The 11,784-nt window shown below is 47.9% G+C and overlaps 4 protein-coding genes across 4 annotated transcripts; 2 read left to right on the top strand and 2 right to left on the bottom strand.

Moving 5' to 3' along the window:
• Positions 1 to 340: 340 nt before the first annotated feature.
• NECHADRAFT_82043 (uncharacterized protein) lies at positions 341 to 2,240 on the bottom strand (the record flags this gene model as incomplete). Its single annotated transcript, XM_003044913.1, has 6 exons — positions 341 to 412; positions 507 to 524; positions 754 to 802; positions 940 to 951; positions 1,026 to 1,682; positions 1,729 to 2,240. 6 exons carry the CDS (start codon positions 2,238 to 2,240, stop codon positions 341 to 343), a joined length of 1,320 nt encoding a protein of 439 aa, XP_003044959.1.
• Positions 2,241 to 2,649: 409 nt separating this feature from the next.
• NECHADRAFT_94679 (uncharacterized protein) lies at positions 2,650 to 4,204 on the bottom strand (the record flags this gene model as incomplete). Its single annotated transcript, XM_003044912.1, has 10 exons — positions 2,650 to 2,686; positions 2,734 to 3,291; positions 3,344 to 3,381; positions 3,435 to 3,457; positions 3,503 to 3,634; positions 3,684 to 3,702; positions 3,773 to 3,798; positions 3,852 to 3,945; positions 4,007 to 4,045; positions 4,094 to 4,204. The coding sequence occupies 10 exons, from the start codon at positions 4,202 to 4,204 to the stop codon at positions 2,650 to 2,652; spliced, it is 1,077 nt and encodes a 358-aa protein (XP_003044958.1).
• Positions 4,205 to 5,080: 876 nt separating this feature from the next.
• On the top strand, positions 5,081 to 6,713 carry NECHADRAFT_43471 (uncharacterized protein; the record flags this gene model as incomplete). The annotated part of the gene is made up of 5 exons (XM_003045316.1): positions 5,081 to 5,318; positions 5,396 to 5,592; positions 5,639 to 5,985; positions 6,035 to 6,160; positions 6,215 to 6,713. The coding sequence occupies 5 exons, from the start codon at positions 5,081 to 5,083 to the stop codon at positions 6,711 to 6,713; spliced, it is 1,407 nt and encodes a 468-aa protein (XP_003045362.1).
• A 585-nt stretch (positions 6,714 to 7,298) lies between these two features.
• NECHADRAFT_82040 (uncharacterized protein) lies at positions 7,299 to 9,565 on the top strand (the record flags this gene model as incomplete). Its single annotated transcript, XM_003045315.1, has 5 exons — positions 7,299 to 7,586; positions 7,635 to 9,086; positions 9,289 to 9,297; positions 9,481 to 9,503; positions 9,556 to 9,565. 5 exons carry the CDS (start codon positions 7,299 to 7,301, stop codon positions 9,563 to 9,565), a joined length of 1,782 nt encoding a protein of 593 aa, XP_003045361.1.
• Between the last annotated feature and the right edge of the window lie 2,219 nt (positions 9,566 to 11,784).

The following is an 11,784-nucleotide window of genomic DNA, read 5'->3' as shown; positions in this document are numbered from 1 at the left end:
CCATGTTTATGGCGTGACGTCATTGGCCATGTTCAAACGGCGTCTTGACATCCATGACAAGGACCGCGGAGAATGCAAAATGCCGAAGGCGGAAGACCAAGTCCATAAAACAAGCTTTGATCTGACGTGTTTGTGAGGCGGAGCAGAGGCTGTGTTTTTTCAAGGGGCGAAATTACTCTAACAGGAAACCCGTGCGACGGGTGGACAAGTCCGGGAGTTGCGGAAAGGGGCAGGCCAGCGACTCGACTCAAGTGCGACAAAACATGAGATTCACAAAAGGTTTCTGTGTTAGTGTGAGGCAGTGCTTGAGGTTTTGTGTGAGTATTGAGTTTTGATTCCATCACAGGATATTCGAATCCCTCATGGTAGAGTTTATAAGTCCGTGCCGGATGTCCGTGATGATCGTCATCATCTTGTGATTGTAATAAAACTCTTCATTTCACGAGACAGCATAGCCACTCGGCAAACTCATGGAAAGGATCCGTCAGCTTATCGTTCTCACTTACTGGGAGGAGTCTGATACCCTAGAGGGTGTCCAAGTGTGACATGAGTTTGAGCAAATTCAAGTCAACCTGGTGAGCCTTTACGATATTCTTTTGAATGAGACGATATTTTCGTATTTCACATGTGCAGTATTGCCTATGTAGTTAACAGTCCGTATACTGCTCATATGGATGAGTGCAGGTGGCAGTCGTTATTGTTGAGCCATCCGTCTCTATATGGCCGACTAAGGTGAAAGTGTTCTTCACTCACTACGATTGCCGATCTTCCTTCCTGATAGGCCCAATAAAAGTTAGAGTACCTATCTTGGACAGTGTTTAAAGTATATACAATGGCAATATTCGACGTCAGCATGTCACGAAATAGTCTACCACTCACTGTGTCTGGCTACTGGTTGATATTGCCGCTCAATGAGACGCTTCATTCAAGCAAACTCACAGCAAATACTCACTTTCTAAAAGTATTATTCGTATAAAATGTATCTAGGTACAGTTTTATCTATACATATGGCATAAAAACACTACTCCTTGGCGGCATCCTCAACCACCTTGACCTCAGGAGCAGGTCCCCTCCTCAACCAAGGCACCCTCCCGGTAGCCGGATCCATAATACAAGCAAAATGCGTAAACCCGTTCGAAATCCTCTTATCCATCATCCACTCCCGAAGAGTCTCCTGCTTGACAGAGCTCTTGTTGTCATCCACGACAACAGCCTCATCATCGCTTGAAGCTTCCGTGCTGCAGTGGTCACTCCACTTGTCGCTGATGACGTCCATGCGGTCGTTGGAATCTCGGAGCCAGAGTTCTGGATGAGGAGTTACTGGTTCGGAGCGTAGTTCTGTGCCGCATCTTGTAGCATCACATGAGTCGTGGTTTGTCTGTACGATGAAGCGGTCATTTTCTCGGAGACGACCAGTAAGGAGGTCCTTTTCGATCACGACGGCGTGGTTTCCGTCGCATAGGGTAAGATAACACGGTGCACTCCGGACACTGGATAGTTGTTTGGCGCTTTCCACGAGAGAAGATGGTGCCTCTGTTTTTTGCTGGTTGAAAAGTGTGTGTCGTAGGATAGAAGACACAGAAGGTCGGAAGCCAAGGATAACAAGAAGCTGATGCTTCTTAAGGTGAGAGTTGTCGCAAAGATGCAACGGTCGATAGTTAAGAGAAAGGGACAAATTCTCCCTTTACCAAAGTCAGCACTGAACCCTTTGAAGCACAGAGTACATACTTTACTCCAGTCAACACTCCCATGAAGCCAGCATATGTAATCGATGTGGCAATGACATGATCTGGATCCTTGGACGAGTCTACATACTCGAGCACAACCACCAAATCCCTCAACGGATCCAAACCCCAATCAAGAGTGCGAAAGTGCATCAGTCGCTCATCCTGCACTTGCTTCCCCTTGACCTTGACGCATCCAGCTGTGCAGCCCATCATGACATCCAGAAACACGTTGAGCGCCACCACGAGAAAGAGATCGCACCGAGCGACCTTGACGAATCCTCTTATCTCACGTGTTTCCTCTTCATCGTGCACGCGTCGGAGAAACACCCTGGCGAGAAATTTGGCGATCCGGGCAAGCCACTTGGAACCCAGCATCGACTCGAGCAGCTCGTCAAAAACATGGCCAAGAGTACGAATTCGAGGTCCAAATGTAGCAGCGACGTCTACATATCGATCCTCGGGTGATCGGGCGAGGTCGATCCTAAAAGTCGGAATTTCGCTTTCTTGCTCCATGGTTGGTGATGGAGTCATGTAGATTATCAGATTGATAAGAAAAAAAAAAAGTATGTGTGAGGGACGGGCTGAGAGATTTAAAGTGACAGCTGGGGCTTTTTCAGCTTGACACATCCTGGTCTGATTCCAATCTCGGGACAGCTCGGCCATGACCGGAGATAAAATAGTGGCCTTGGCTCTGTTGAAGAAGACCAAAGAGGACAGCTAGACGAAGCAGCTAGACGGGATCAAGTAAGAGACAAGATGCGTTTCAAGGATGGGGGCGCGGAGGCACGGAGGATCTAGGCCATCCGACAGAGAAAGGACAGTTGTGATTTAAAAAGAATATAACATGGCTAGCCCGGATCAGCCGGGAACAAAAACCCTCCAATCTGTTATCATTGCAATTCGTGACATCTTGAGACAAGTCTCAAGCTTCTTCTGGCTTCTGTCCATATACAACGTGTCTATAAAAGTCAGCAGTCTTCAACCACAATCGACACAGGTCACTTACATGGGCCACCAAGCGTGGATCCGTCTGTCCTTCATATCCGTCCTCACATTCGTCAAAAACACCTCTACCTGCTCAGAACTCCATCCCAAAGCACGCGTAAACAGCGCCATGGAAAGACCCGACAACTCTCCAGCGATATTGTGACAAGACCAAAAGCCCAGCTCTTTGTAGTACGGATCCGCAGGCCACCGGTTCGTAGGCCACCTGTAAATCACCTCGGTGACATTGACGAACCCAGCATCAATCATCTGCTGCTTGTACTTCTTTGCGCTCTGCGCACCACGGCCAAAGACGTTTGTCGCCTCAATCATGAGACTGGACCATTGGTCAATGTAGGATCCCTTCTTGAGCGTGTCGTCGTCGCATTCTGCGGGAAAGGTTATGTCTTGACACTCGACCCATCCTCCGGGGTTGAGATTGTCGAAGCTTTGCTTGAAGAATTTGGGCCAGTCGCCGATGGAACCAACGAGCATGCGGCCGTAGATAAAGTCGAACTTGTAGCTGTAGGTCCATTCGTCTTCGAGGTCGTCGACTTGAAATGAGAGGTTGGCGGGGAGGCTGGGTTGGTGAGTGGGTATCTCATTGTGATCTTATGTGAGGGGAGACGTACAAGGTTGGTTGGATAGGACTGAGATCAATGCCAATGACCTAGCAAGTGTCAATCTTGAGTTCATCATGAATCCTGGGGTGTCGAGTTATACCTCTGCCTCGGGGTGCTCATCCGCTGTTCAAAGGTCAGCAATGTCCAACTTCAATGAGAGATACCTACCAAAGTCAATAGCCCAAACACCAGTTCCAGTACCAGCATCCAGACATCGCCGAATAGGCCTTTCGTCTTTACCAATCGGACTCAAGTACAGCTTCCCTCCAAGGGTAAGCGTGAACAAATGATGCTGAAGATCTAACACAAGTTAGCGAGATCCCCAATGCAACATCATCACGACACTAACCTAGACGTTCTTGCTCAGACTGGTTGCATGCCAAGCGATTAGCACCATGAACCAAGACGCGCATCGAGATTGACCCTTGTCACTCTTACCGAATCGTTGGGGAGTACGTAATTGACTTGAAGCAAAAAGTCAGCTCATCGTTCTCTCATGAGTATTTGGCAAACTCACTCGACTCTCTGAAGGAATGATAAGTTCGTCCATTCTCGGTACGATACTGAAGAATGCTGGATCGCATCGATGCCGTAGAGCTGGCAGCATCATCCTGCACGTGAAGATCAGCACCAAACGTGACGCTGACCCTGGCCAGTCAAGACTTCACTTACGCCCAGTGCCGAATCGTTATCATCAATTTCTTCATGCTCCTGGGATTGCTTTCTCAGTGTCCACTCTTATCAATACGGTGCGTTCACTCTCACCTCGGCCTCGATAGGCTCATCCTCGGTGGTGGCAGCTTGTCGTCGCTCAGGCTTGGGACTACCCTCTTGACTCCCCTTCCTCCCCGACTCAGGCGTGCCCGTCATGGCGAAATCGCGGGGTCAAACGATCAAAGAAAAGATCAAAGTCGACAGCCAATCTACTCGGTCGTGCGTTCGTCTATCGCCGTGTCAATGTCAGATCGCAACAAAGAGCAAAAGAGGTCAAGATTTCCTCCCCTCACGCGATCGATCCAGTGTGCAAGCAAGTACTGTAATGCTAATAAACGAACCGTTTGGGTGCTAGACCCGGGTTATCCTTCACTACTGGAATAACCGTGGCCCTAGGGTTCCTTCACTAGATGGGATGTTTAATTATCCGCGCCTCTCAAAGACGTACGATGAAGACGGTCGCAGAGAGGGGCTTCACTGACGCGTTCGATGCAAGCCGAGGCTGCTCTTCATATCCGGAGGAATGCCTCTACAGGGAAGGAGAATCGTTCGTGACAGAAGAGTTGAATGCGTCCACGGCCAATATCTACCCATCGAGCTCCCCTGTCCCCGGGGAAGCGTTGCCACATCTAGACCTCCAGGCCAGCCATTCGCAGAAGGACATTCCACTGTGGCTCACGCTAACGAAAGGCTTGAGCGGCACGCACCGCCGGCGCCTGGGCCTCTTCCCGATCTAGGGCGTTCTAGAGGCCATTAGCGGGTTGATCTAGTAAAGGTCTTCCGTCCTATCGGGGCGCTCAAGTTTGTGATGGCGGCTCGTTCGGCGAGGGGATCTCCATCAAGTGATGGGCAAGTCCCACGCTAAGACATTCCAGCTGTGCGAATGTAACCAGAGGATTAGTATTCATTAATCCGTCATGGGAGGAGAGCAATCCTTCTCTTTCTTGGCTTTCTCGGCTCAGCTTCTCCAGCTCGTGACCTGGGGATAGAACCATCAGCCCTGTATCTCCACTGCGAGAAACAGTTCCCATGATGAGCTCGGTCGACGGATTGCGGGGTCTTTTCGATGGTGTGCGCCCGTCAATTGCCATCGCTGGGTTGTTGGTCGGAGTCTTGATCTTCTGGTCGGGCATTTCAACATGGAGGCAGTACAATCGTCTTCGCGCCTTCAAAGGACCTCGTCTCGCTGGATTCTCGAAATGGTGGCTCATCAGGACGGTCGGCAGCGGTAGAGCATACCTGGACTTTTGGGAGGTTACCAAGAAGTATGGTCAGTTGCGTCGCATTTCTCTAACAGTGGCTTTAGCAGTCAATTGCGCTTCAATGAATGCTAATAATGTGTCGCAGGTTCTATCGCTCGCGTCAGTCCCAACGATCTCCTTACCGACGATCCCGACCTCATGAAGCACATCCTCAACGTTAGAACCGAATACCGGCGCTCTCCTTGGTACGATGGCATGCGCTTCGACCCGGCCAACAACAACATCCTCTCGTGGAGGGACGAGGACGAACACTTCAAGCTGCGGTCCAAGATGTCTGCAGGAGTACGTTACCTAGATAATGCCCTCGCGCACGAGCTGACAGTTACAGTATGGCGGTCGCGAAGTCGAGAACCTGGAACCCAAGATCGACAAGAATATCCTCGCATTCATCAAGCTCCTGCGAAAATACGCCGACGAGAAGAAGCCAGTCGATTTAGGCCGCCGCGCCCAGTTTTTTACTCTGGACGTCCTCTCTGACTTGGCTTTTGGCGAACCGTTTGGCTTCTTGGAGACAGACTCGGATGTGTACGAGTACATCAAGACCACCGAGGAGACACTGCCCATGGTCATGGTGACTACTGTTGTTCCATGGCTGGTCAAGGTCTTGAGCTCTCCGATTTTCAAGAGCCTTTTGCCGTCTGAAAAGGATCGACTTGGGTTTGGCAGGGTAATGGGGTGAGTTATTGCGGTGCCCTGGTACAACAGCAGACTAATGATCTCCAAGCATCGCCAAAGCAATCACTGCCGAAAGGTTTGGACCTGACAAAAAGGTCCGGAAGGACATGCTTGGGTCCTTTGTCGCTCATGGACTCACCCAAAAAGAGGCCGAGTCGGAGATCCTTCTCCAGATGTAAGTCACTGCGTCCGCATTCACCTCGAGCAATCCCTTACAATGCCACTTCAGTATCGCCGGTTCTGATACCACCGCCACGGCCATCCGTTCAACCATGCTTCATATCATCACTAGCCCCCACGTGTACAACAAACTACGCACCGAAATCTCCAAGACCTCATACTCGGAGCCAATCATCCCAGATTCCATCGGTCGCGACCTACCCTACCTCCAAGCCGTCATCAAAGAAGGCCTCCGCATCTTTCCTCCCGTCGCCGGTCTCATGTCAAAAGAGGTTCCACCACAAGGAGATACTTGGAAAGGTCAATTCATCCCCGGTGGGACAAGTGTCGGATACTGTGCCTGGGGCATCTTCCGCCGTGAGGACATATGGGGACCCGACGCCGGCGAGTTCCGCCCCGAGCGATGGATTGAGAGTCCGCCTGAAAAAATCAAGGAGATGGAGAGCGCGCTTGATCTCATTTTTAGTTACGGACGGTGGCAGTGTCTGGGGCGACCGGTGGCTCTCATGGAGCTGAACAAGATCTACGTCGAGGTGAGTATGCTCTAACTCCCCCATTCATAACCCACTCCTGCTAACATTTGACGTCAAGTTGCTCCGACAGTTTGAATTTTCCATCTGTGATCCTACAAAGCCTTGGAAAGTTTTTAACTGTGGCATCTTTTCGCAATCCGAGCTCTGGGTGCGGGTAGAGCCCCGAGTTACTGAATCGTAATGCATAATGGTTCATGATCGGATCGGTAATGTTATTGCTAATGTCGGGTCAATTATGACTGTCTATAGTAGAAGCTAGGTGTTTGTATCTGGTTTATGAACTGTACGTTTATTATTTGATACCTACACCCTCATTAATTAAGTAGGTTGGTATGATCCCACATATGATGAACCTAACTTCACAACATGCCTGGGAGAAGTGACTTCTCGAGTAGTAGCCGGATGATCCTTGTAATTGCAAATGTGACCGACTTGTCAGTTGTGACAGTCCTTAACCGCCAGGAGCGTTGGCTGCATGTCCCCGGCCAACTTCAGGCCAACACGTCACCTGATACAGAAGGCAACCAGTCTTTGTTTCATTAACCGCCTAAATTTTGAAAGCAACATAAACACAACACCATCGCAAAGAACTATCCAGCCATGCCGGAGAGTCCCGGAGCAACTGCATCAGACCAAAGTGTAACCCTCGAGTGCAAGTTCTGCCAGGCTTTCCTCGAGGCAGCCGAGGAAGTGAGAACCCTCAACGAAAAGAAACTAGCTGCCCCTTCAGAGTACACTCGAGAGCGCCGAACTTGGAAGCTTGAAGCCGCCGAGGTATACAATGGATGCCAAGTTCATCTCGGCTTCCCGGAGGCCCTTCTAAAACTAAACGTCGACTTGAATGCTATGGACTACTCGATAAAGAATCACACAGGCGTTCAGTTATCCGTAGGAAGCGAAGTGGTGCTGCTTCAGAACTTCTATGATGGGAATTAGATTCTGCGAGCGCCGCAGCTTCTGCTCATCAACGATCTCTCTCACAACCCCAGCATTCCTCTAGAACGGCCCTTGGATCATTTCATCGATCCAGCTCTGATACTCAAGTGGAAGCGAGACTGCAACAAGTATCACGGAAGCAAGTGCCAGGACAAAAGCACGCGTCTCCGCCGTCCGCTCTCGTTTCTTATTGATACCAAGCAAATGTGTCTTGTTGAGCCGGCAGACGGCATGGAATATGTCGCTTTGAGCTACGTCTGGGGCCAAGCACCCATGCTCAAGACAACTCGAGCCAATATAGACCTCCTACGACAGCATCATTCCCTAGAGCGGCTTGGGAGTCAGATCCCGACCACCATTATGGATTCCATAAAGCTAGTGCCCTTACTGGAGGAGCGCTACCTATGGATCGATTCCCTCTGCATCATCCAGGACGACCCAGTCTCTTGTGGTCAACAGATCAACCAGATGGCAGCCATCTACGACAATGCCACCCTCGTTCTGGTCGCAGTAGACGGACAAGACGCAGAAGCCGGTCTGCGTGGTCTGTCCCGGCCAAGGCTTCTTAAGCCTATTCTCCAGTTAACACCCGAGACACGCTTCACTGTCAAAGGACTTCCGTACCGTGCTACAGCTCCTTGGACGACCCGTGGCTGGGCCTTTCAAGAGAGTATCTTCGCGCGAAGAAAGATCACATTTTACGACAATACTGTGAGGTGGACATGCCAGTGCTGCACCTTTTCTGAAGACATCGACGAGGCACCCGATAAAGCAGGTTCAGCTCCCCTGCTGCAGGCTTATGGTAACAGCCTTCAAACATTCAATGCACTTGAACTATCCAGGGCTCCGAATCTGCGCCTCTTTGCCGACCTGATTTCCATCTACAACCAACGATCACTCACCTTTGAAGAGGATGTAATGAATGCCATTTCCAGTACATTCAGCGTCATGCAGCAAGCCTTCCCTCGCGGCTTCATCTACGGGCTGCCCGTGTACTTCTTCGACACCTTTCTGGCGTGGCATGCCTTGAACTGTGGTCTACGTCGCCGCAAGGGGGCGCGTCAGGATACAGCTTGCCCGCCAAGCTGGACGTGGGCCGGGTGGAAAGGAAGACTGGCCGGAGGAGTCAGGAGGAGACTCAACCAACCCAACGCCATATCTCGAGTGATACCGACACTCACATGGTACACCAGTGAAACGCCAAAATCGCCTGGGCGTCTCATTCCATCTCAGAATGATGCGTATCATTATAAAACACGCTTCATGGGGGAAAAGGATAACCTCCCAAAAGGGTGGAAGTGGTGCCGTGGAGATTACTACGAGCACAAGTCCTTCCCCAAGGTTGAATTCAGGCACCCAGTCCCCATAGGCGGTCCAGGGGACGATCAAACCGAAGAAATCTCGTACGGTCGATATCTCTGTGCAGAGACACATCAGCAGGGTTGCAAATTAGTAACTAATTGTTAGTTTTAACTAAAAGTTTTTTAACTAATAGTTATTTAACTAATAGTTAATTAACTATTAGTTTTTTAACTCCTTAGTTAATTAACTAATAGTTAATTAACTCCTTAGTTAAAAAACTATTAGTTAATTATTAAAAACTAAAACTAAGATTACTAAGCGAAATTAAAAACTAAAACTAAAAAAAACTAAGTTATTCTTAGTTAGTTTTTAGTTAGTTAATTAACTAAGGAAAAAACAAAGAGAATAATAAGATTAATAATAATAATAATAATAATAATATTTAAGTACCTATAGGTTATATTATAGCTTATATAATAGTAATAATAATTAATAAAAAAATCTATAATAATAATTTTATTATTAAAATATATATATAGGGTAGCTTAAGATTATTATAATATTAATGTAAGTAAAAAATAAAAATATAATAATAATTTAATTATTAAAATACCTATAGGGTATCTTAAGGGTTATAAAATAATAATATAATTTAAATAATATATATAATAAGCGAGCATAATAGATAAGCGAGTATAATAAAAATCCCTTAACTTATATTATCTCTATTTAATTAATTAATCCTTTATAATTTAATATACCTTAATTAAATATTAAAGCTAGATTATTTCTTATACTTTAAGCCCTTTAAAATAACCTAAAATTAAGCCTCTAATGCGCTATAGAGATCTATAATATTAATTATATAATATTATAGCGCCGGCAAAAAGGTATTCTTTCTATGCGAGATATTATTATAAAATTATATAAGTTATCTAATCTAAAGGAATAAATCCTTATTTATTTTATTCTTAACCTAGATTCCCGAGGATTCCCCCCCTAGCTATATAATATAAAAGATATAGCTAATTAATTACTTATTAACTATAATATATTACTAATTAATATATATTAGGCTTTAAACTTTATTAAGTAATAACGTACTTGATAAGCAAGTGAGCCAGTCAAGCAAGTGTGCCACTTTCCCCTCCCCCTCTAGATAGAAATCGCAATAAAAACACCATAAACCATTTAATCAATTAAAACTACTCACTATACCCTTCCCCAGATGTCTCAATCACTACCTGACAGGTCCTTGCATTATGGCCGGGCTTGCCGCATACACCACAGCGCCGAACACCCGGTCCGACCGACCTTCCTCGACCACCACTCCTCGACGATTCGGCCACTACCTGCGCATCCACATCCATTTGATCAATTGCTTGCCTTCCTTCTTCTACCGTCATTACCCCTCTTTTCTGCAGTCTAGTCCTTTTTGCCCTCCGCCGCCGGCTTAGTATCTTATTTGCCTCTCGAAGGTCTTTGTTCTCAGCGGTCAATAAGGCAACCCGATGCATAACAGCCTTTGTTCCCTTCGCAAGAGACTGTAGAGCCTCTAAAATTGACTCTGGGGAGCTACTTTGATGCCTTCTGATCCGCCTTTCGAGGTATTCAGACTGAGATCCGGCCTCAATCACGGTCTTTGGGGTCCTTGAAGCCCAAGGGGTCGACGGCTCAGCTGCCTCCTCAACCGGCGTTGGCGTCCGTAGCTGAACATCAAGCTTTGAGATCACAGTTTCTGGGTCAAGAGGAACAAGCCCAGCTCCTTTGAAAGCCCCCCTGATATTTCTTTCCGTCATAGTGGCCTTGTGTGCGGCGTGGAAGGCCGGAAAGAACTCCGTCTTTGAAACGTGGGTTATAGAACATCTGATCAGATGCTCTATTTCTCGACCATAAGCCTTCTTCAGCACGCTAAAGCACCCGACGTCAAGGGGCTGGAGCAGATGAGAGGAATGAGGTGGCATACAAAGCCGGATGATCTTCTTTTCCTCACAATATCTCTCGAATTCGATGGAGTGGTGACTTTCGTGGCCATCAAGGATTAAGAGACGATAGCGACTATTTGATCGCTTAGCTGTACACCGGTCAAAGTGCTTTAGCCACTCTAGACCAGTCTCATTATCGGTCCAGCCATTTTGGGTCGTCGCAATGGCCCAATCGCCCGGGAGGTTGCTTTCTCGGTACCAGTTGGCGAGGTGATATTGGCCCGCACCGATGATGAACGGCTGGATCGCCTGGCCTTCCGCATTAATCGCTTGAATGACTGTAATCCATTCCCGGTTTCCAGGCTGCACTGATTTCGGCTTTGAACGCCTTTCTGCACCTGTGACAACCATTCCGCTTGCAATCATGCCCATAAGAAAGCCAGTCTCATCAAAGTTATAGAGATCATCTGATCGGATGCCGTACTTCGCGATTGTATTCGCCACAAGCCGAAACCAATCGCGGATAATGGTTGGATCTTCGCATTTGGCTCTCTGATAGTCGTATTTACGAAAGAAACGCGTCTTAAGGTCTGGGTGTCGCTTGACGAAGTTATGAGCCCAACGCGTGCCAACCGGTGACGCGTCGCGGTCGGCAAGCAGTTGATCAGCCATATCTTTAACAGCACGTAGCCGGGGAGGAAATCCTCGCGAATCTAGGTCGAGAATAAAGTAAATAATGATCTCTTCCTCTAGATTAGATAGCCGACGTGATTTCTGGATAGTATCGCGTCGAGATTGAATGCCGTGCTGTCGGCGACGTAATGTCATTCGATTAACCTCATATGTATCTGCGGCGCGTCGGAGGCTTAGTTTTGGGTTATTTTGAAGGGCCCGAAGGGCAAGAAGCATTCTAGCCTCACAAT

Source organism: Fusarium vanettenii (genome assembly GCF_000151355.1).
Source record: "Fusarium vanettenii 77-13-4 chromosome 6 genomic scaffold NECHAsca_20_chr6_4_0, whole genome shotgun sequence".
Lineage (NCBI taxonomy): Eukaryota > Fungi > Ascomycota > Sordariomycetes > Hypocreales > Nectriaceae > Fusarium > Fusarium vanettenii.
This window is presented reverse-complemented; position numbering and strand designations above follow the sequence as displayed.